The sequence below is a fragment of the Oryctolagus cuniculus genome, chromosome 9, assembly GCF_051225735.1.
Source record: "Oryctolagus cuniculus isolate XC-2025 breed Fujian yellow rabbit chromosome 9, ASM5122573v1, whole genome shotgun sequence".
In the NCBI taxonomy this organism is placed as follows: Eukaryota; Metazoa; Chordata; class Mammalia; order Lagomorpha; family Leporidae; genus Oryctolagus; species Oryctolagus cuniculus.
In genome coordinates this window covers 132,127,537-132,150,701 of record NC_142875.1, presented here as the reverse complement: position 1 = coordinate 132,150,701, position 23,165 = coordinate 132,127,537, and the positions used below count along the sequence as shown (strand labels likewise).

The 23,165-nt window shown below is 47.6% G+C and overlaps 1 protein-coding gene across 4 annotated transcripts in view; it reads right to left on the bottom strand.

The window, feature by feature from the left end:
• LRRK2 (leucine rich repeat kinase 2) overlaps positions 1-23,165 on the bottom strand; it is a 165,880-nt gene that overhangs the window by 16,676 nt on the left and 126,039 nt on the right. For 3 of the 4 annotated variants that reach the window (XR_016213164.1, XM_070049660.2, XM_089304025.1), the window contains exons 40-44: positions 17,531-17,721; positions 10,458-10,618; positions 4,830-5,000; positions 3,544-3,644; positions 2,881-3,075 (exon numbers count right to left, since the gene is read on the bottom strand). Coding sequence is in view for 2 of the 4 variants with exons in the window: in XM_070049660.2 (XP_069905761.2) it covers positions 2,881-3,075; positions 3,544-3,644; positions 4,830-5,000; positions 10,458-10,618; positions 17,531-17,721 (819 nt within the window). In the remaining 2 variants the exon portion in view is untranslated. The remainder of the gene's footprint in view (positions 1-2,880; positions 3,076-3,543; positions 3,645-4,829; positions 5,001-10,457; positions 10,619-17,530; positions 17,722-23,165) is intronic. The other variant, XR_016213165.1, reaches the window with a different exon arrangement.

Genomic DNA, 23,165 nt, shown 5'->3' with positions numbered 1-23,165 from the left:
TGTAATATGAGTGAGCAATTCCACTGGGAGACGGAGAGACTGAAGAGAAATCAAACTGAAATATTAGAAATGAAGAATTCCATATGTCAAATAAAAAATACAGTGGAAAGCCTTAACAACAGACTCAGTGGAGCAGAAGAAAGAATAATCAAACTAGAAGACAAATCCATGGAAGTAACTCAGGAAAAAAAAGAAGAAAAATTAGAAAAACTGAAAATAGTGTTTGAGGTTTATTGGATACTTTCAAACAACCAAATATATACATCTTATGAGTTCTTGAACGTGTGGACAGACAGACTCGACTAGAAGACCTGTTCACTGAAATAAAAGAAAAATTCCCTAATTTGAAGAAAGATAGGGACATCAAAGTACAGGAAACAAAAATGGCGAAGAAAAGATCTTCACCATGACATATTATAGACAAACTTTCAAAAGTAAAGCATAAAGAAAAGATCCTAAAATGTTCCTGAATGAACAGTGGGTCATAGGGAAAATCAAAAAGTTCCTAGAGGCGGATGAAGATTACAACACAACATATTAAAACTCACAGGACTCAGCAAAAGCTGTGTTAAGAGGAAAGTGTATAGCAATTAGTGCCTATTTCAAGAAATTGCAAAGACATTGAATAAAATGATCTAACAATACACCTCAACGATCTAGAAAAATAAGAACAAATCAAATCCTAGAAGCAGGAAAGAAATCATAAAAATTAGAGAATAAAAAGTTGAAACCAAAAAAAGGTACAAAAGATCAGTGAAATGAAGAGCTACTTTTTTTAAAAAAAATTGATATACCACTGACCGAACTAACCAAAACAGAGAGAGAGAAAGAGAGAGAGAGAGAGAGACCCCAAATTAATAAAATCAGAGATGAAAAAGCAGCCGTTACAACAGATACCACAGAAATAAAAAGACCAGGACTGGGTGGTTTCACTGTTGAATTCCACCAATCTTTTAAAGAAGAACTAATTCCAATTATCCTCAAACGATTCAAAACAATTTAAAAAGTATGTCATGTAAAAATTAAAATTAAAAATTAAAATAAAAATAAGAAATGACGGTGGCAGTCAGGGAGGGTAGGGTAGGAAGTATCATTATGCTCTTAAAACTATATATTAGTCCAGCGCCGCGGCTCACTAGGCTAATCCTCCACCTTGCGGCGCCAGCACACCGGGTTCTAGTCCCGGTCAGGGCACTGGATTCCGTCCCGGTTGCCCCTCTTCCAGGCCAGCTCTCTGCTGTGGCCCAGGAGTGCAATGGAGGATGGCCCAAGTGCTTGGGCCCTGCACCCCATGGGAGACCAGGATAAGTACCTGGCTCCTGCCATCGAATCAGCGTGGTGTGCTGGCCACAGCGCGCCGGCCGCGGCGGCCATTGGAGGGTAAACCAACGGCAAAAAGGAAGACCTTTCTCTCTGTCTCTCTCTCTCACTGTCCACTCTGCCTGTCAAAAAATAAAAAAATAAAATAAAATAAAATAAAATATATTAAATATATGGAAATTTGTCCCATTTTTATAAAGAAAAAAATTTAAACCACTGTCATTTTTAACAATAAGTGAGATGGCCAGGAATAAATTTTGCCTATCTGGAACTGAAAAGTTGAAAATTATTTTTCCACATTAGCTCTCACTCCATGGAAACCACTATGAGAAGACTGTTCAACATAAAGAATGATATTTGGGGCTGGCACTGTGGCTCACTAGGCTAATCCTCCACCTGCGGTGCCAGTACCCTGGATTCTGTCCCAGTTGCCCCTCTTCCAGGCCAGCTCTCTGCTGTGGCCTGGGAGTGCAGTGGAGGATGGCCCAGGTCCTTGGGCCCTGCACCTGCATGAGAGACCAGGAGAAGCACCTGGCTCCTGGCTTCGGATCGGTGCAGCACCGGCCGAGCGGCCATTTGGGGGGTGAACCAATGGAAGGAAGACCTTTCTCTCTAACACTGCCTGCCAAAAAAAGAAATTATATTTGTGCATTTATTTCAAGGCAGGAACAAAAATACCATGTTATTTACTAAGTCTAGGCATTTATCCTGTATTGTCAGTTCCTTGAGGAGTCCTGTAGGAATAGCCCTGATCAAGCACCCTCCCCTCTGGCTGCTCAGTGCTGGCTCCTGGCAGTGCAGAGCCGTGCTCTCCATCACAGCGGCCCTCTCTGGGAAGCCTGCAGTCCATGACTCACTGGTGAGAAGAAGCAAGATTTGCCACTCGCCTGGTCTTGGGCAATTCCAGGCTGGCCACACTCCTGGGCTCCTGGGGACAAAGACAGTGGCTGCCCTTGCTCTGAGCCCACAGACTTCCTGAACTCCTCCCTCGGCCCTTGTGCAACTTCACCCATCTCCGGCTCTGTTTCTGGACACACACACACACACACTCACTAAGACAAAGCAGAGACTAATCCCATGAGAACACTTTTTTTTTTTTTTTTGAGTGGACAGTGAGAGAGAGAGACAGAGAGAAAGGTCTTCCTTTGCCGTTGGTTCACCCTCCAATGGCCTGCCGGCGCACCGCGCTGATCCGATGGCAGGAGCCAGGTGCTTTTCCTGGTCTCCCATGGGGTGCAGGGCCCAAGCACTTGGGCCATCCTCCACTGCACTCCTGGGCCACAGCAGAGAGCTGGCCTGGAAGAGGAGCAACCGGGACAGAATCCGGTGCCCCGACCGGGACTAGAACCCGGTGTGCTGGCGCCGCAGGTAGAGGATTAGCCTAGTGAGCCGTGGTGCCAGCAGGGAACACTCTTGTCCTCACAGAAAGTCAACTTGGGAACTCTCCCGCACTGGCTCCTACTTCGCTTCTTCCTGGGTTGGTGTTTCTCTGGCACATGCTTTCAGTGAGACACAGAGCACGGTTCTCAGAGCTTCCTGGCTGGAGGCACTCGCCTTTACCTCAGTAGTGTGTCCTTCCGTGCTGAGGTTAAGAAACGACAGCTGCCCCTTGTCGGTGTGGCTGCAGCCCAGCCAAATGCTCGTGCTCTTGCCGCCGGGGCTTGAAGCCACCATGCACTCGACGGTGACACTCTTAGGGATTAGAATGTGTCTCATCAGACAGATCAGCTCAGCGGAATTCAAAATGTCAAACACCTGTGAGGTTTGAAGACAACACATCAATGGCCATCCAGGGGACACGGCTCCCCCTGAAAGATCAGCTTTGGAATGCAATGGTACCGCCCTCTCCAGCCGACCAGTGAGCCACCCCCCCATTTCATCAAAATGTACAGCCTGAACTCCCGGGCAAACCACACTGAAACAAAAATGAGCATGATTAACCTATGCACAGCATATACTCTGTCCTCTAGAATTTTCTTAACTTGAAAAGTAAATCTCAGAAGTGCCAACTGCCTAGAATTGTAGCAGATTCAGGAGTTACCGTAGGGCTACATCAATATATACATACATAGGGCATCTATCACATACTACGTTATACATATTATATAAACGCCAGACTTACGAAATTTATACAAGTGTGCATATTTACAAGTGTGTGTGTGTGTGTATATATGTACAGGATGTACTTTAGAGTACAGGAACACATTCTGACTCTAACCATACCTGCGCAGAAGTAGGCCTTTCTTGAGGATTTTCTTTCAAACACTTTTTAATTAACTTCTCCACCAATGGCCAGGGAGTACAGCCATATTCTTTAACTGGATCTAAAACATCAGAAACATTGAGAAACACATCATGCTGTGATGCTAAATAAATCAGAACAAAGTTTTATCTCCTCTCAGTGTATACGACAAGTTCAGATACTGTAAAGGGAAACATTGACAGGTGAATCGACTTAAAGCTAAGTTTGCTAACTTGTTCTCCACTAGGAAATTAAAAAAAAAGTCTTAATGTTCTTACGGTATAAAAATAGACCGAAGCACCACCCAAGTGCGACAACTGGTATTGAGTCTACACCTGCATTTATATACTTTGAAAACACCATTGCTCATGTGCTAATTAATTAGCCTTCCATGGAAATAATGTTTAACTCTGAGAGCTGGTCCTTATCTTGCCACAGCTGGTTTGTACACATTCATTTTCTCTAAGAGGGACCCCATGCTGGGTGGGGAAGGGTGGAACCCAGGACCTCACTGGAAAGCCAGCTGGTAGAAGAGGGAGGTGACCTGGACAGCGCCTAACAGCTATCCACATAGTAGTACGTCTCCACTTGCCAGGGCCTTCACACGTTCCCTAAAAGGAGGGAGGGAAACCTCCGGTGCCCTGCACCTGCACAAGCACACTCTCAGAAACAGCTGCTGCACTAAAAGGCCAGTAGGAAATCTGATAAGCAGCTCTATCAATTTAAAAGCACATGGTGTAGTGGGAACTCAAGGAATGGTGAAGGAAGGAGTGCTAAAGTTCTCGAATTTTCGAAGCATGACTCAAGAATTCAAAACGAGGATTGAGCTCATGACGTATTCCTTCACTAATTTTTATTTTAATTTACTACTAAAAAGTCTATAAAAATTCAAGATGCCAATCCTGCATATAAATTACTGCACTCCCAGAAAATGAAACTACTCCAGACCGATGGGCACGTGGCATCTCTTTATGAGAATCAGAGGTCCCCAAACGTGGGCTTCCAATGCCACTTCCTTTCTGACTGTTCTTCCAAATGCAAAACCAAACACACCAATATTAATCTGGGATTCTTACAAAAGCCTATTGCTGCTACTCTGGTCATGTGATTTTATTAACTTATCACTCGAGTTACAAATAGTCACGTCAGACACACGAAAAATTATCAGCTGTGCAATGAATCAAGCCTATAGCTACAACTAAACAACTCAGAAATGAAGTTAAGGACATTAAGAAAAACTCCTGATTATAGATAAAAGAGAACTCACCAGGTAATTTTCCTTGTATTGCTAATTCATCAAATTCATTGGGGAACTTCAAACCCTCTACGATCCTACCTCCCGTTGTCAAAATGTCATAGAGCAGCAAGCCAAACGAATACACATCGGCCTGCTGGTTATAAATGACATTTCCTCTGGCAACTTCAGGCGCACGAAACCCTGAAAGCAAGCAGACACCGTGGTCAGTATGTCCGAGACCCAGGACCATGCATCCAAGCAGGCACATGCACAGGCCTTGTGCCAATGAGACAGGCAGGAAGGGTGAGTTCCAAACCACCTCCTCCTACTCCCAAGAGCATCTCGATCAAGACAATTAACAGCCCTAGGCCAGGACACTTCACCCCTCAAAAACCCTGAAAGATAGCAAGATCTGTCAATCATCATTAGAAGACCTTACGATCTTGTTATAAAGTATATCATCTTCCGTGAGACTGCCTTGAAGGATGATGAGGGTAAAAATTCAACAGGTTATTAGTAGAATTTCCCAACTAAAGAAATGAGGTTGAATGGAGAAAAAAACTGAATCATTTAATTCAACCTTAATAGTAACCATTTGTGTGACAGTGATTTAAACAGAGAGAGATCAGGGGCCAGCGTTATGGCCTAATGGGTTAAGCCGCCACCAGCAATGCCAACATCCCATATAGGAGCCGGTTTGAGTCCCAGCTCCTCCACTTCTGATCCAGTTCTCTGCTAATGCACCTAGGAAAGTAGGAGATGTCCCAAGTCCTTGGGCCCTGCACCCACGTGGGATATCTGTACAAACCTCCTGGCTTCTGGCTTTGGCCTGGCCCAGCGCTGGCTGTTGCAGCCATTTGGGGAGTGAACCAGCAAATGGAAGATACCTCATTCCCTCTCTTTCTTTCCCTCTCCTCTCCCTGTCTTCTCCTCCCTCTCCCTCCCCCCTCCCCCTCTCCCTCTCTCTATCAAACTAGCTTTCGAAGAAACAAAAGAAACCTTATAGCAAACAAAGAGGGGTCAAGAGGGAGGTTTCCAGGCTTCACTCCTGGCAACTTTAGCCCATCTACCCTTGCACTGCCTTTACTTTTACCAGAATTTACAGCTCTAATGAAAAATAAAAGCCCCACCTAAAACAAGTAAAAGCTGCTGTTCTAGGTTCATGCCTAGATTCTTTTAAAGGGAAATAATCCTCTCAACCCACAAGAAAAATAAACCACTTTTGAATTCTTCCCCAAAAAACGAGCATTTCAATAATATTGGTAACAATATAGGAGCCAGCACTGTGGCTTAGTGGGCTAAGCCTCTGCCTGCGGTGCCAGCATCCCATATGGGTGCCGGATTGAGTCCCAGTTGGTACTCTTCCAACCCAGTCTCTGCTACAGCATGGGAAAGCAGCAGAAGATGGTCCAAGCCCTTGGGCCCCTGCACCCACATGGGAAACCTGGAGAAGCTCCTGGCTCCTGGCTTCGGATTGGCTCAGCTCTGACCATTGTGGCTAACTGGGTAGTGAGCCAGCAGATGGAAGACCTCTCTCTCTCTCTGCCTCTCCTCTAACTCTTTCAAATGAATAAATATATCTTTTTTAAAAAAAGATAGTATAAGCAATCTAAAGAAATCCAACCACAAGAGAAAGAGTTAAACAGTACACACTGTGCAGTTACATAATCATTTTTTAAGATAAAATGCTATCATATAAATGAGAAGAAAACATGCAATGCAATTTTGACAGAAAGTTACATGTGAAAAAATGGAATCATTTTCTTAGCTGTGATTATGGTATTCTGATTATGCAAATTAGCATCCTTATTTTAAGGAAATTTATGCCAAACGTGTTTAGTGATGAACAGTATGATATCTAATATCAGACTCCAAAGATTTTATGCATATGTAAAGACGGCAAGAGGAGGAACAGCTGGGACAAAAAGGCAGTATCAGTGAACCTGTACCTGTGCTGCCTGGGTTATACGTTACTACGGGCCCAGTTTTTCTGCAGCTTAAATACTCTCAAACTAAAAAGTGTGAGAGAATACACACGGTCAAAGTTAGAGAGAAATACACCAACAGGTAATGATGATTAGGCCAAGGCACTGAAATGATGTGTAACTTCTAATTTCTTTTTCATACATTAATTTGTTTTCCAAAGAATATGTATTAGGGTTATAGTAACTTCCACAGGCAGCCAGGAAAATTTAACAGAATATGAATTCGAGGCTTCAAGGAGTAAATGTCTCAATTTGAAAACAGTTTCTGGACTGAGAGCCTGTAGGGAAGCAACGATGCTCAGGTGACCTTCGACTGGCAAGAACACCAGATACTGAGCTGGAGCACGGTGGCCCCGTGCACTGGCCGCTTGTCTCCACCCTTTCTATGCAAGCTCACACAGTCATATATGAGTATATTAATGTACTATATGTCATACTAACATAGCATTATGTAACAATACTCTGATATTAATAGAGCAATACCTTCAAATAGCATGTAGTGTATATAATCTTTATATCATGTATAATATACACATTCCATGTATATAATTAGACTACCACTTTGATATCTAAAACTGAAGACAGTTCTAACATAGGGGTGAGCAGTCAGTCTACCGGTTATGACACACATGCCCCACATTAAAGTGCCTGAGTTCACGTCCTGGCCCCAGCTTCGGACTCCTGCTTCCTGCTAACACACATATCCCACGAGGCAGTTGGGCTGCAACCACCCACAGGGGAGACCTGGATGGCTGTGGGGAGCAACTCGGACTAGACTAAGTTACTGGAATTAAGACTTATTCTATGCATCTGCTCTCCCACAATATGGCGCTGAAAGGGAGCAAACAACTTCTACGCAGCTGCCTCTCGCCAACTTGACTGATAAGCTGCAGGAGCTGATCCTGCTCCTGACTGGAGGAGAGCAGCGTGCTCGGCGTGTGGGTAGCAGAGTTGGGATTGGTGGAAGAGGACTATAAAGGAGGAGAGAGACAACATGCACCAGGAACATCTGAAGGAACACCTGAGCAGCCCCCGAGAGAGCCGGCCGGCGGTGTGCCGCTCCCCCGCAGAAGTGGGGAAAGTGGCAGGGGGAGCCGCCCCTCCACAGTGGTGGAAGGATCGGCAGCCAACCCAGGAAGGACCAGCAGCAAACCCGGGGAGGGCCGAGCAGACAAAAGAACAGCGCAGGGTCCTGTGTCGTTCCTCCACGAAGACGGGGAGCGACAGATGGCATTCTCTCTCCCGGCTCTGGCCCCAAGAGCAGCCATTTGGGCACACACCCAGAGACAGGAGCTCTCTCCCTATCCATCACTGTCTCTTTTCTTTCTGTCTTGGTGCCTCTTAAAATAAACCAAAAAATTTAAAAGTCTTTAAATGATAGTTCTGTATCTCCTTAATAGTGTACCCATGATGTAAGTAAAGAATCTACAACCTCCTAACTCATTCAGCTCCAGCATTCTACAGATAGCTCAGGAGCACGCCGTTCAGCACACACAGGAACAGCAGCAGCCATGATTTCCCATCTCCTAAATGACATAATCCTTTCAGAAATGTTACGACTTCTTACAGCCACACAGCTAAGGAATGGAAAAATCAAGAGAACTGATAAACAATCACCTATGCACACATTAATAGATCCGTTAACCGACTTTATGCTTATGAGAATTTAAAAGACACTGTGGAGGCTTATTTAAATCTTACCCAATTATTTACTGCTCATTCAATGTATTGATTGGTTCTCTGTTCTAACAAGGTACTATCCAAGGATTTTTAAAATGCTCAGCAAATTTACTCTTAGTGCAATTTTAATTGAAAGATGTCAAAACTGGCAAACACGGCAGTCTAATTTCATTTCCCAATTCCCACTAAAGGCACATATTCTGTACCCCTCCAGCAGTGGATGAGACCATCAAGGGGCACCGGAGGCTGCACAGTTTTTCACAGTAAGTCGGAGGATACTGAGAAGGGTAACTGTGACGATATGGAAGGAAATGCTCGCTGCCACATGGAAACACTTTTAACCTTTTCTCCTGTCTTCCAAAGCAAACATCTTCAGTGGTGTGATCCCCAGCACGGGAATACAGTATTATTTATACATTCAGGAAGCGTCTCAATTATAAGGCCTTTCTAAATGCTTTGTTAAGGACATCCAGTGAGTGCCTCATACTCTTGATTACGCTAACAATTTCTTGATGAACACCACACAACCATTAAGTGGTTGAGCCAGTTTGATCCTTGGTACGAGTGCAATAAATTGTTTGCAAATGCATGAATAAATGAATGAAAATTACGCATGATTTTTCCTTGGAGAATCGTAACAATCACAATGTCAAAATAATTAAGCAATATGCTTCATTGTCTAAAAACTATCTTTAGAAACAGTCTGTCGGAGATGCTTACATTTTAACAAGTGTAATGAGAACAAAAAGAAGTATCGATGGGAAGGATGATACATTTACAATTTAGGTGTAAATGCATATCACAGTGGATGCAGATATATGTATTTTTTCTTTTCCTTTCAGAAACATCTGAGCAGAGCATGTTCACAGTATCCACCAGAGAGCAGTGTACAATGCAGGAGGAACCTTCGGTTTTCCCAGAAACTGTTCTGTTTCCCGGGCTGTCACCAAGCGGAAGCCATCAGTGAGCATTCATTTCCATCAGCTGCAGCTGCCAGCAGACCCAGACTCCACGGGCGCCCTGCGCAGGGAATAACTGAGCACATCCATCTGACTGAGCTAACACGGAAACTCTCCAGTTCCCGAAAGCTGGCTACTGCCCACCTTCACCGTCCCGAGCAGCCACGCGCTGCCCGCGGTCCTGTCAGTCGCCGCCCTGCTCTGCCTTTGCTGCAGTGTGCAGAGGCTCTGGTCGCAGCCACCTGGGTCTGCCATCCACACCCTCTGCATACTGGTAGTGTCCTCCAAGCTTAGTTTCCTTGTCTGCCAACTAGAAATCATAGCAGGACCTACGGCAGGATTATGAGAATTTAGAAAGATATTCAAACCACACAAAGGGCTAAGCGCCACCCAGGCACAACTTCCTGTTCAATAACGGTTGGCTCCTGCAACCATCCTGAGACAAAAGTACCCAGAACAAAGGGCTTGCCATTCCTTTCACCCAGTAAAAGACTTTTTTTTTTTTTTTCATTTATTTACTTATTTATTAGGAAGGCAGAGAGACAAATATCCCATGCACTGGTCCATTCCCCAAATGACTGCAATACCTAGGGTTTGGCCAGACCAAAGCCAGGAGCCCATGCAAGCCTCCCACATGAGTGGCAAGGATTCAAATACTTGAGCCATCATGCATGGCCTCCCACAGTGCACATTAGCAGGAAGCTGGATTGGAGGCAGGGCCAGGACTTGAACTCATGCACTCAGGTACGGGGTGTGGACATCCAAGGGGTGTCACTGCATCAAACACCTGCCCTATGACTTTTAAAGATGTATCTTGACGTCAAACATTCTCGTGTTTGTGTTCAGTATCACATCAGTGACTGTGTTGTGTGTGGCACATGATACAGTGATAAAAATCACAGCAGGAAGTGACAATAATTTACACAATACCTGTCCATAATGCGACAGGCATGGTGTTTGACTTCCGAACTCACATCCGAGGCCACCGGCTGTCCGTCGTGCGGGAACAATTCCCACCGCACCCTGTCACCCACCTGGCGTGCCCTCTGAGGTTTTGATGCCCATCCTGCAGCAGTACTGAGAAATCCCGTAGTCGGCGATCTTCGCGATGATGGCGGCGTTGGGGTACAGGGTGAACAGCAGCACGTTGTGGGGCTTCAGGTCCCGGTAGATGATCATGGCCGAGTGCAGGTATCTGCCAGCAAGTGCACACGGAGTCTTAGCAAACTGCACTTACGCCACAATCCCTCTGGTTGTGAGTCCCTTGAATATGTATAAGGGTACTTTTAAAAGTTCATGGAAAACAGAATTAAAAGCTAGGTTTATTTTAGTGCAAACCATTTTTCAACCCCAAGCAGTTTTTTTTTTCTTAATACACATTTTCCATGAACTTTTGGAAGACTCCTCAAAAGCAGGGAATCCAAGAACAATTTATACCAAAATAAACTCAGCTTTCCATTCCACTTTCCGGGAACTTTGTGAAGTCCCATCAAATGGGTAAGATGCAAAGAGTCAGACTTTATTTTACTAAGTTTGACCCCCAAAGAGATACTTCAGAAGGAAATCAAACCATATCAAACTATTACAAAAAATGCATTTAAAAAATTATCAATCCTGGTAAGTGAGTAATTTAAACTCAAAGGACAAAACTGTCTTGACAAAGCCCCAGTTCTTGGAGATTTTCTTTCATCCACAGTAGCAATTACTGAAGAGAACTCTGAGCTCCTTAGATGAGTATATGAATATTGTAAATATTTTCAAACGTAAATATGCGAAGAGTTCATAGGACTTTCTGGAAACTCCATACAAGTTGATTGCAGCTTTGAAATTTCTCTCTATTTATCTCTCACATTCAATTTTTTCTGACTAGAATGGTTCCTAGTGGTTCAGAGAATATTTTACAATTTTTCAATAATAACAAATCAGAATGTGTGACTTCTTTTTTAAACTCCTAATCTCTTGCTGTGCTGGAAGATACTGCAAACTCAATTCTTTCATACAGTTAACAAAGAACATCTGGACTGAGTTAGAATACACAGAACACTGAGGAAAGATGACGTTGGCTGGTGTCAAACCCTTCCTTTCAGAGACCGATTCAGACAGCTATAAGCACATTTTAGGCAAAGGACAAAACCTAACGACCAAAACACACACACACACACACACACACACACAATGTTTTCATCTCAACTAAGCCTCATCTACTCCAGAAACACAATCAAAGAGCTTACTGGGCCCACTGACTGACTACTACCGTCTTTCCCTAAACACATGTGAAACTCTGATTTTCCCCGATTCTGTCTTCTCTCTCCCTGGAGGTCAGCTGACTGCCACCATGCGCGTGATCGCACACGGGCATATCGTAAGCAGCCTGAAAGCACACTTCTTCACAGGACTTAATGGGCCTAAGCGTAAGTCCTGTGTTTGCTCGGGTTCACATTCTCTGGGTAAATATTGACTCCATTACTTAGTCCCCATCAGTGCTGTAGGGATTAGAGCAGAATGCGGGGAGAGCCGACTGCCTGGGCAGGTGTCCTGTAACTGCATCCATCAACGGTGCAGGGAGGCCTCCCTTCCAGGATGTAGTGAGGAATCTGACGTTAGCCCTCTGCATTTCAGGAAACCTAGTTCTGGCTGAGAAAATAAGACAAGGTCCTAATGAAGGTGACCTTAACGTAAGTAAGGGGCTTGAGCAAGGCATTTGCTAAGGGCTTCACTGAGAAGCCGTAGGCTTGTCTTCCTGCTGAAGGTGAACACAGAGTTCAACTCCAGTCACACGCCACGGAGCAGCATCCAAAGCCTTTGTAATGCATGCTGCTTTCAGGATATTTAGAGATCACAGACACAGAATACCTTCCGTAGGCTAAAAAAATTAGATACGCTTAATTTGAATAATATCAGCAGGAGAGAGACATTATCTGGCCTAGTTAAAATGTTCAATTACAGAATTTAATCTTTAAAAAATGTGATTTTAATAGCTTTCAACAGAGTCAGAAAACTCCCTTTGAAATAGTAATAATTATGGATCCTGCCTTACTGGCAGTAATTCAAATATAATTTACATATTGTGACAGTGAGTATTGTCAAATATTTCATTAAAATAAACTATGGTCTATATTCAGTAAAACAGTCGTGATTTAATAGAAATTTTGAAAAGAATGGCTAAGAAATTCCTTTCTTCATTTAACCTTTATTTCATCCTTACAGAATTAGTCTACAAGTGGAATGCATTCACCCATCTAACAGAAATGTCTTCAGCACCCGTGAGGACCAGCCAAGGTGCGGAGCTGTCTCTGCATCCCAGACAGGTGCACAAAGGTGGCCACAGGAACGCCACTCACAAACGCTGGAGAAGCACCGGGGGGAACAGGACACAGGGGGTGGCCGCTTCTGCCCCTCCCTGGAGCCACTCAGGCACAACCTCACCTCCACCGCTCCCTCCTCTGCGCCTCAAAAGGTTCCTCGTGCAGTAGGCACACAGTCGTGGTCGGGAGGCTCATGTATCATGCGTCAGCTGAGCCTCACAGCAGAGACACAAGCAAATTCCCAGGGAAAACGAGTTTGCTGGGCAGAACCCCGTGGGAACAGAGGCACACAAATGCCAGGACAGAAACGAGTCCAAGTGCTCCAGAATGCCAGCATGCAGTGTGGCACGGTGTCACACGCTACCGACAACTGTGCAGGTGCCACACACACACAGAAAAGACCCGGGGCTGCACAGGCCAAATTTACCCTGGACAAACGTGGTGAGACGTGCAAGGTACCCCATGAAAATCTAGAAGTGTTCCATGTTGGTCAAAATTGTTTAGAAGTAAAAAAAAAAAAAAAATAGGAGTGAGCACTGTGGCATAACAGGTTAAGCCACCATCTGAGGCGCTGGCATCCTATAAGGGCACTGGTTCAAGTCTCAGCTGCTCCACTTCCAATCCAGCTCTCTGCTAATGGCCTGAGAAAGCAGGGGAAGACGGCCCAAGTGCTCAGCCCCTGCATCTGTGTGGGAGACCCGGAGGAAGTTCCAGGCTCCTAGCTTTAGCCTGGCCTATCTCCAGCCATTGTAGCCGTTTGCCGAGTGAACCAGCAGATGGAAGATCCCTCTGTCTCTGTCTCCACCACTCTGCCTTTCAATGAATAAATCTTGAAGAACAAACATCAATTCTTTTCACATAACGGCATGTGTTCAGTGAGCAGAGAAGGCTGGGGGAGGACAGAGGCACTGACACAGGCTCTCATGCTACAGCCATCAGCTGGGCGTGCAGCCCACAGAGCTGGGAACCACTGGCAAACTACAGCCACCAATGGGGTTTTATTTTTAGAAGGTGTATCATGATAATTCCCTGGAAGTACTTGACCAAGGCCGCAGTTGTGACTGGTGTTGTGGTGCACTAGGCTAAGCCACCACTTGCAATCCAAGTTCAGTTCCCAGCCACTCCACTTCCGACCAGCTCTCTGCTGCTAATGGCCCTGGGAAGGTAGTGGAAGATGGTGCACGCACTTGGGCCTGTGCCAGCCACATGGGAGACCTAGATGGAGTTCCTGGTTCCTGCCTAGGCCAGCACTGGCTGTTGCAGGCACTTAGGGAGTAAACCAGCAGATGTGAGATCTCTCTCTCTCCCCCCACCATTGCCTCCCCGCTCTGTGTGTGTGTCACTCTGCTTTACAAATAAATAAAGATGTAAAAGAAAAAAAGAAGACATGCTGGCGCCGTGGCTCACTTGGTTAATCCTCCGCCTGTAGCGCTAGCATCCCATATGGGCACCGGGTTCTAGTCCCAGTTGCTCCTCTTCCAGTACAGCTCTCTGCTGTGGCCCGGGAAGGCAGTAGAGAATAGCCCAAGGGCTTGGGACCCTGCACCCGCATGGGAGACCAGGAGGAAGCACCTGGCTCCTGGCTTCGGATTGGCACAGCGTACCAGCCATAGCAGCCATTTGGGGAGTGAACTAACGGAAGGAAGAACTTTCTCTCTGTCCCTTTCTCTAACTCTGCCTGTCAAAAATAAAAATAAAATAAAATAAAACAAACAAAAATAAAAACAGAAAAAAGAAAACGTAAAAAGAGCCAAAGGGCTGGTGGATTAATGCATTCTTCATTGTGGGAGGATCCTGGCCTTGCAAGTGAAGGGTACAAGGCAAAGAACAGGGTCCTGGGGGGTGGAAGTAGCAAAGGGTAAAGCCAGCTTTGCAAATACTGAGCACGTAAACCTATGAAGAAGGCAAGTGATGACCCTCACAGGCACTCAGAAGCTGACAACGTGCTGGAAGGATGGAACTGAATTAGAGATGTGAGCTATGTGTCCAGCGCAGGATGACAGGGGGCGGGCACTGCGGCACAGCAGGTTAAGCACCTGCCTGGGATACCACCATCCCTTACTCCTGCACAAGTTCAAATCCTACATGCTCCACTTCTGATCCGGCACCCTGCTAATGCACCTGGGAAGGCAGCAGCAGATGGCCACCTGCCACTCACGTGGGAGAACCAGATGGGGTCTGGGCTCCTGGCTTTGGCCTGGCCCAGCCCCAACCACTGCAGCCATTTGGGGAGTGAACCAGTGGATGGAAGGTAGAAAGACAGATAGTTGATAGATAGATAGATAGATAGATAGATAGATAGATAGATAGTTCGACCTCTGTCTCTCTCTCCCTTTCAAGTAGATAAACACTGTTTTAAAAAGTCTCTAGAAGAAAGAATAATGTGAAAAGATTCCCATACATCTTGCTGAACCACCTGAACAACCCCATCACTTAAAGGACTCCAAAGAGTCCATTTTGTTGCTTTTTTCTTTTTTAAATGATTTATTCACTTACTTGGAAGGCAGAGTCACACACACACACACACACACACACAGAGAGAGAGAAAGAGAAAGAGAGAGAGAGTGTGTGTGTTATCTTTCATCCACTGGTTCACTCCCCCAAATGACCACAGTAGCTGGGGCTGGGCCAGGCCAAAGCCAGGAGCTTCACCTGGATCTCCTACTTGGGTGCAGGGGCCCACACACTTGGGCATCTTCTGCTGCTTTCCCAGGCACATTAGCAGGGAGTTGGATTGGAAGTGGAGCAGCCAGGACTTGAACTGGGGCCCATGTAGGACGCTGGATCTGCAGATGGCGGCTTAGGCTTACCTCTACTGCCCCAGAGCACCAACGGCTCTCATTTGATTGCCTTTTCTCTCTCTGGGCTTCTAGCTCTGTGCAATAACATATCTGGGAAAACAAATCTTAATGCTGAGTTTTACAAACATCCTTAGGGCTGGCAGAAGACCGGCAGAGACTACAACCTACTCCCCCTCTGTGGTACAAGAGCTAAGAGGCACCCCCAGCACTGGGCAAAGAACCCAGCAGGCAAAGTGCTCAGACATCATTCATGTTTTCTGGAAGGTCTCCAAGAACTGAAGCAAGTTATTTTAGAAGTGAGGCTTTTCCAAACTATATTGGATAAAAAGCAGCAATTCTTTATTCTATCCATGAGCACTTTGGGGATGGTGTGGAGGAATGAGGGAAAAACTGAGACTGTGAGTTAGTTCAACTACAGGAAAGCTACAAAAACAAAACCCAAGTCCCCCTGCAGTCACCCCGCTCAATCTACCACAGGCTCCCCCTGGCGTTCAGAAACGGGTATTGCAACACAAATCCAAACCCTGGCATCACGCTTCGTTTCATCATCTGCGTGATTTTGGGCACTTCCAGGCCCTTTCCGGTGGGAAACCCATGCATTTAACTCTCTTACTACATGCTCTCCAAGCCATTCATAGTTCCAGCCTCCTGGGCCGGTCCTGTTCGCTGTGCATCCATCTGTTCCACTGACATTTCTGAACATTGCCTGCAGGGCACATTTGCAGCAATTCGGGCCAGAAGGGATCTGCATGCTGCACACCCCATGCCTCCCCCTCCTTCCTCCACATGTGGGTGCCAAGGAGGCACCACACCGGGTGCTGCAGACACACGGTGCACAAGATCAAGGTCCAGGCCCCCACTGCACTCACATTCTGGTAGCACAGGCAGCTTTTAAAAATGAAAACAGAAAGACGTCCAGACAGCTCTAAACACTACAGGTGCTGGAGACACCGGGTATCGGGGCCATCTTCTCTGCGGAGACAGCTCAAGTGGAAAGCCAGCCAAGGCAGCATGGGAGGAAGGCGATGTCGGCAGGACAAAGAGCAAGGGAAACCGCGGGCACGTTCAAGTAGCTGCTGAGAGCCGAGCCGCTGGGCTCAGAGACTGGGAGGCAAGGCGGGGAGCTCGGATCCAGCTTCAGCTGCTGCGTGAAGGGCAGGCTACATGACGAGGCTCAGTGGCAGCTGCACAGCCAGAGATGTCAGAGGCTTGCACTCGGCTGGGAGGGAGGGAACCTGCGAAGGGGCTGCACAGAGACTCATTTGGTGGCAGAGCTGCAAAGATGTGTTGGAGGGACAGGCTGAGAAGATGGAGGAAATGACTAAGAAGATGTGGCTCGGGAGGAGGAACGGAGGGGAGGGGGGAGAGAGAAAGAATGGGGGAGGGGGGCGGAGGAGGGACTGCCCAGGTGAAGCACCGGGCGAGAGCAGAGGACACGGAGGGGATGTCGGGACGGCTTCAGGGACTACAAAGCGTCCTCCTGATGTCACAACATGCCGCATCGGTCACCACTTCCAGGTGATGAGAAAGGACAAAAGTGCAAGGAGAGATAGCAAGTCACACTTGTAAGTGTGCAGGACGGGATCCGCTGTCTCCAAGGGGCAGAGCTTTCTGTCCACGCTGTGCTGCCTGCCCCAGGCTCCACCCCATGCCCGACTGCAGGGCTGGGCGTGTCCCAGGGCTGGGCATTAGAACCCTCCAGTCCACTTCAGGAGGGTGGGCCAGTCCTTGCCCGTTTCCCCCTCTGACCCTCAGAAGGCTGACCCTCACTGCTCAGAGGTCGCAGGGTGGTCCAGGGTTCAGACCACAGGCTCTATGCAGCAAACTCAACTGCTGGCCGCTGCGAGGGCTGACCCCGTGTGCCCACCGCTAATGATGAGCTACAAAATCTCATCCAGGACTTGGTAGCGTCCACCCAAACTGGGACTCAATGCACCTGCCTGCAGGTGGGTGTGGGTCAGACCAGTCACCAGCAAACAGAAACCCACGCCACCCGAGTACCTCAAGCCGTCGGCCACGTGCAGCGCGATCCTGTGCTGCAGGGTCCTGGTGAGGCTGGCTTTGTCCTGCTGCAGCAGCCGGTCCAAGGAGCCCTTGGGGGCCAGCTCCATCACGAGCATCCGCGGGCGGATCCCAGCCGCCAGCAGCGAGATCAGGCTGGGGTGGTGCAGGTGGCAGAGCACCACCAGCTCCTGCAAAAGCCCAAGAGCTGTGGGTCAGGCGCTGGCCGCGCGGCTCCCTCTGCAGGTGACCGCGGTTCGGAGGGGGCTGGGTGGCTGCTACTGGATGTTTTCCAGACTTTCAGTAATCAACAGCTACGTTCCAACTGCTGTCTGAACGAAACACCTACATGATGCTTTACTGTTGCCCTGCTCACCAGAACCCGTACTGAAGACAGGATGCACAGTGTCCTCGGGCCAACAGCTCATGTGGGTCACTCTCGTCTCAGCCTGGAAATCCAAGCAGCCACAGCGACTCAACGGCCACCGGCATCCAGGCAAGTGCCACCTGTGACCCCCGTCTACAGACAATGTCTGAGGGCAATGTCTGTCTACTCCTGAGTCCCCGTTACCCTTAGGTTCAAGTCGCACAGCCTCGTGGCCTCCCCGATGCAGCCCCAACCTTCCTCCGAGGACCCCTCTTCCGTCTCCCTCCTCTTCCTTCTCAGGGCTCAGCCACACTGCCGTCCGCTGAGTCCTTCTGCCTAGAAATCCCTTTCCTCCACCGTGGCTGAAGGCTTCCAGCCGCTCAGCTCACGCTTCCCCTCCGTCCGACTGACCTGCGTCGGCCAGTCTCGCTAACGCAATCCCAGCTGCAGTGACCGCTCTCTGTTCCAGGGAGTCAGAGGCCTCGTGTGGCCCCTCCATGCACTGGGGGCGTGTGACCTCACGGCGCCCCTGCCACGGCTGTGCTGTGATTCCCCATGCACTGGGCTCTGCCTGCTGGCCTTCACTCTAGTAGTGGTGATGTGGCCCATCTGCTTCCTCCCAGACGCCCCAGGGAGGCTTCCTGACCATCTCCTCTGGGGCATGGCTGTCTTTGTCTCCATTGAATATTCTGCTTTATTCTAAAGCTGCAACTTAGAGTTGTAAAGTACAGCTTATGTGGAGTGAAACTGATTCATGTGTTAAACCGAGGTCAATGAAGCCCTGCCTCTTTTTTATTTATTTATTTATTTATTTTTTGACAGGCAGAGTGGACAGTGAGAGAGAGAGACAGAGAGAAAGGTCTTCCTTTGCCATTGGTTCACCCTCCAATGGCCGCCGCGGCCGGTGCGCTGCGGCCGGCGCACCGTGCTGATCTGATGGCAGGAGCCAGGTACTTATCCTGGTCTCCCATGGGGTGCAGGGCCCAAGCACTTGGGCCATCCTCCACTGCACTCCCGGGCCACAGCAGAGAGCTGGCCTGGAAGAGGGGCAACCTGGACAGAATCCGGCGCCCTGACCAGGACTAGAACCCGGTGTGCTGGCGCCGCAAGGCAGAGGATTAGCCTAGTGAGCCACAGCGCCGGCCGAAGCCCTGCCTCTTAACACCCAGCTTCAAACACACTGCGCATGCAGGCCCACTGCAATCGTCAGGACACCAAGTAGCAGAACTCTGCAAGCCGAAGAAGGCAGGCGGAGTACCCCAAGAGGGCTTCCCAGGAACAAAGCCTCACAGGGCACTCACATTTACTCAGCAGATAAAACAGCCTTCCCAGGTCTGATTAGCTCGTTTGGGGAAAACTGGTGAGAACCACTGAGCCACTTCTGTCTTCCTAAAGCAGCTCACTGATGGCAGAGAGGGAGGAGCAGGAAAGCCAGTGGATCCGCCCCACTCTGGGACTGCGCTCGGAACCACTCTGCAGGGGCAGGCGTTAGGCTGAGCGGCTAGGTGACACTGCACTTGGGGTGTCCACACCCCACATCGCAGTGCCTGCTTCCAGTCTCAGCTCCACTCCCAGTTCTGTCTTCCTGCCAATGCACACCCCGGAAGGCAGCAGGAGATGGCTCCGTTGGGTCCTTGACACCAGGTGGGAATCTTGGATTAAGTTCCTGGCTCCCAACTTCAGCTTGAACCAGTCTCAGCTGTTTGAAGCATGGGGCGAGTGAACCAAACAGATGGAAAATCAATCATGCTCTCCCTCGCGCTTGCGCTCTCCCTTTCAAATAAAAATAAATAAATAAATCTACAAAAGAATGACCTTCCCAAGGAAGTGCTGGGCAAGAGAATGCTTTTCTTTGTATGTGAGGCAGCTACACTGTGTGTCCCCCTCCCTTCTGTCCCGGTGCCTTTCCCTGGACTCACCGCACTGCCTGTGCACACGTCCAGAATCCCCACGTGTTACACAGTTTATAAAACTTGAATAAATATTGAAGACCAGAAACCAAGACCAAACAAACAATCAATTTACATAACAAATCACCCAGGGACTCATCGATTGTGCCCACATGTGATTCACAGACTTGTTTTTCTGTAGAAAATGGTTAACTTATCCCCAGAACTATGTGACTTTTTTTTTTTTTTTTTGACAGGTAGAGTGGACAGTGAGAGAGAGAGAGACAGAGAGAAAGGTCTTCCTTTTCCATTGGTTCACCCTCCAATGGCCGCTGCAGCCGGCACACTGCACTGATCTGAAGCCAGGAGCCAGGTGCTTCTCCTGGTCTCCCATGCGGGTGCAGGGCCCAAGCACTTGGGCCATCCTCCACTGCACTCCCGGGCCACAGCAGAGAGCTGGCCTGGTAGAGGGGCAACCGGGACAGAATCTGGTGCCCCGACCGGGACTAGAACCCGGTGTGCTGGCGCCGCAAGGTGGAGGATTAGCCTATTAAGCCGCGGCACCGGCTCTATGTTGTGACTTTTGCTACTGATAATTAAAAATGCCCCTGGAATGTTTTGCACAGAGATGAAATTTTTTTCGTTATTCAGAATAACTGAAATATTTAACTACGTATTATTAATGCTCACTCATTATTTACACTCAGTCATAAACAATTATTTTTAATAAGTTATAAACAAAAGTAAGGATGAGTAGATTTAAAATTATAGTTGAGTTCTGGTATAGATGACAAAATCACCACTGGATTTGGTGTCCCTCTCTCTCTCTCTCCTTCATTCCTATTTATTTACAGAGACTTCAAAAATAGAAACAGAGAGAGAGGGAGAGAAACAGAGAGAGAGAGAGAATTTTCAAAAGTAACCCAAATAAGAAAAGAGAAAGGGGACACAGCCGACAGTGGTTGCTCCAGGAACCAAAAGCTTGCTCCAGTTAGGGTGTCAGCCCTCACCCACACAACTCAGGGACTTAAGGGCACCTGACTTCAACTCAAGCCTCAGAGACGAGGTGGGAATATTTTAACCCAACCCCATTGCCATGTGACTGGTTCAGCCACACAAGCCTAAGCCAATCAGCACACAGCACTACCCTGAACACCATGCTCACTGACAAAAAGGCAGGTCCCATTCAACAGAAGCCAACAATATTTCCATTTTTTAATGGGATCATAGGAGGGTTTTGAGTTCTTTAAAAATACCACAGTCTGTAAGAGGGACCCACTTTTCTTCTACACTTATGATATTTCATTGTGAGGCCTGGAACAGTTTTCCACAATGACAAAAGACCTTCTGTGCTAACAAAACCAGTATGTGGAGGTGAGAGGAATTATACAGAGAATCCCTCAGCACCATGAAGTGAACACACCCTGTGACCATCAGGTGAGCCTCCCTGCACAAATTCCGGACCAAGAAGAGACGCACCAGAGAGCATCTAGAGCCGTATGGAACTTTCCTCCAAGTGAGGAAAAATCAGTGCAGCCCACAGCAGTTAGGAAGTCATCGCGATGACAGCACCGTTAGGGGAGAGGCCCCGGCCGAGCTGTCACCGAATCAGTGGGCCCGGGAGACGCCTGCCCACGTAAGCTAAGGAAAGAGCATTTGTGAGCAATGCACACCGGGAGAAAATCCTGGTTCACGCTCCTGTTCAGAGAATACCCACTCCAGTTACCTTTAATAATGAGAATAGACCTTAATTCACATATAAAGAGCTACCAAGAAATACCCAATTTGGAAAACCAACAACATAAAAGAGAACAAGATCAACTGATAGGACAAGCAGCTCAGGAAAAAAAAACAGCAACGGGGGCCGGCGCTGAGGCGCAGCAGGTTAAAGCCCTGGCCTGAAGCCCCAGCTTCCCATGTGGGCACCAGTTCTAGTCCTGGCTGCTCCTCTTCCGATCCAGCTCTCTGCTGTGGCCTGGGAAAGCAGTAGAAGATGGCTCAAATCCTTGGGTCCCTGCACCCGCGTGGGAGACCTGGAAGAAGCTCCTGGCTCCTGGCTTCAGGTTGGCACAGCTCTAGCTGTCATGGCCACCTGGGGAAGTGAACCAGCCTATGGAAGACCCCCCCCCCAACTCTGCCTTTTAAATAAATAAAATGAATCTTAAGAAAAAAAAAAAAACAGCAACAAGGCAATTAATAGAAAAGGCTAAAATTTAATGATACAAACAGAAATTCCTGGGGCAGGAAAGACTTGCTTGAAATTAAAAACTTGATTATCCTAAGAACATTTGGGACAGACATTGTCCTAGCAGTTCAGACTGCAGTTAGAGTGCCCGCCTCTCCCATCAGGGTGCCTGGATTGCAGTCACAGCTCGTGTTCCTGAGCTCAGCTTCCTGCAAACCCAAACCTCTCCATCACTCAAGTGACTGCATTGTTGTCACTCACACGCACACCTGGGTGGGGTTTCTAGCCCCCAGTTCCAGCCCCAGTCCTTGTGGGCATTTAGAAAATGAATTAGCAGATAGGGGAGAGTCTCTTTCTTTCTTTCTCTCTCTCTCTCTCTCTCTTTCTCTCTCAAATTTTAAAAAGAAATATTGGATTTTAAGTGACTAGACACAGGCTCTTGACACAGCAACTTGATTGATGAGTTCAGCTTACTCCTGCGGGCCCACTATGGATCCCAGCTCCTCGCCTGCTACTAGGAGCTGCTCAGCTACACTCAGCAAGTAGCTATTAACTGTTAAGATAATAATGAATCATGGAAGACAATGCACAAAAGAGAATTTCTACCAAATAATGAGGCCTATAGGATAGAAAACCACCCACACAAAAACCCAAACATGTGAAATTTCAGAGTGCCCCAAACCAGATAAATCCAAAGGATGAGATTCTCAGTTTTCAAAACAAAATTCAAAGGGACCCATATATGAACAAATATCTGACAGAAGGCGTCTCCTTAGCAACAGCAGATGACAAAGTCATTGCATTCTCCTCACGGCATAAAAGGAAAAGTATTTCAAAGCTCCATTTCTAAAAAAAATGTAGTGTGGGGCCAGCACTGTGGTGTGAAGGGTTAAATCGCCACCTGCAGTGCCAGCATCCCATATGGGCACAGGTTCACCCCATATGGGCACAGGTTCACGTCCCTGTTGCACCACTTGCAATCCAGCTCCCTGCTAATGAGCCCGGGAAAGCAACAGAGGATGGCCCATGTCCTTGGGCCTCTGCACTCATGTGGGAGATCCGGATAAAGCTCCAGCTCCTGGCTTCTGCCTGGACCAGGCCAGGCTTTTGCAGTCATTTGGGGTGTGAAGCAGCAGATGGAAGCTCTACATTTCAAACAAATAAAATACATCATATATAGCGATGATATATATG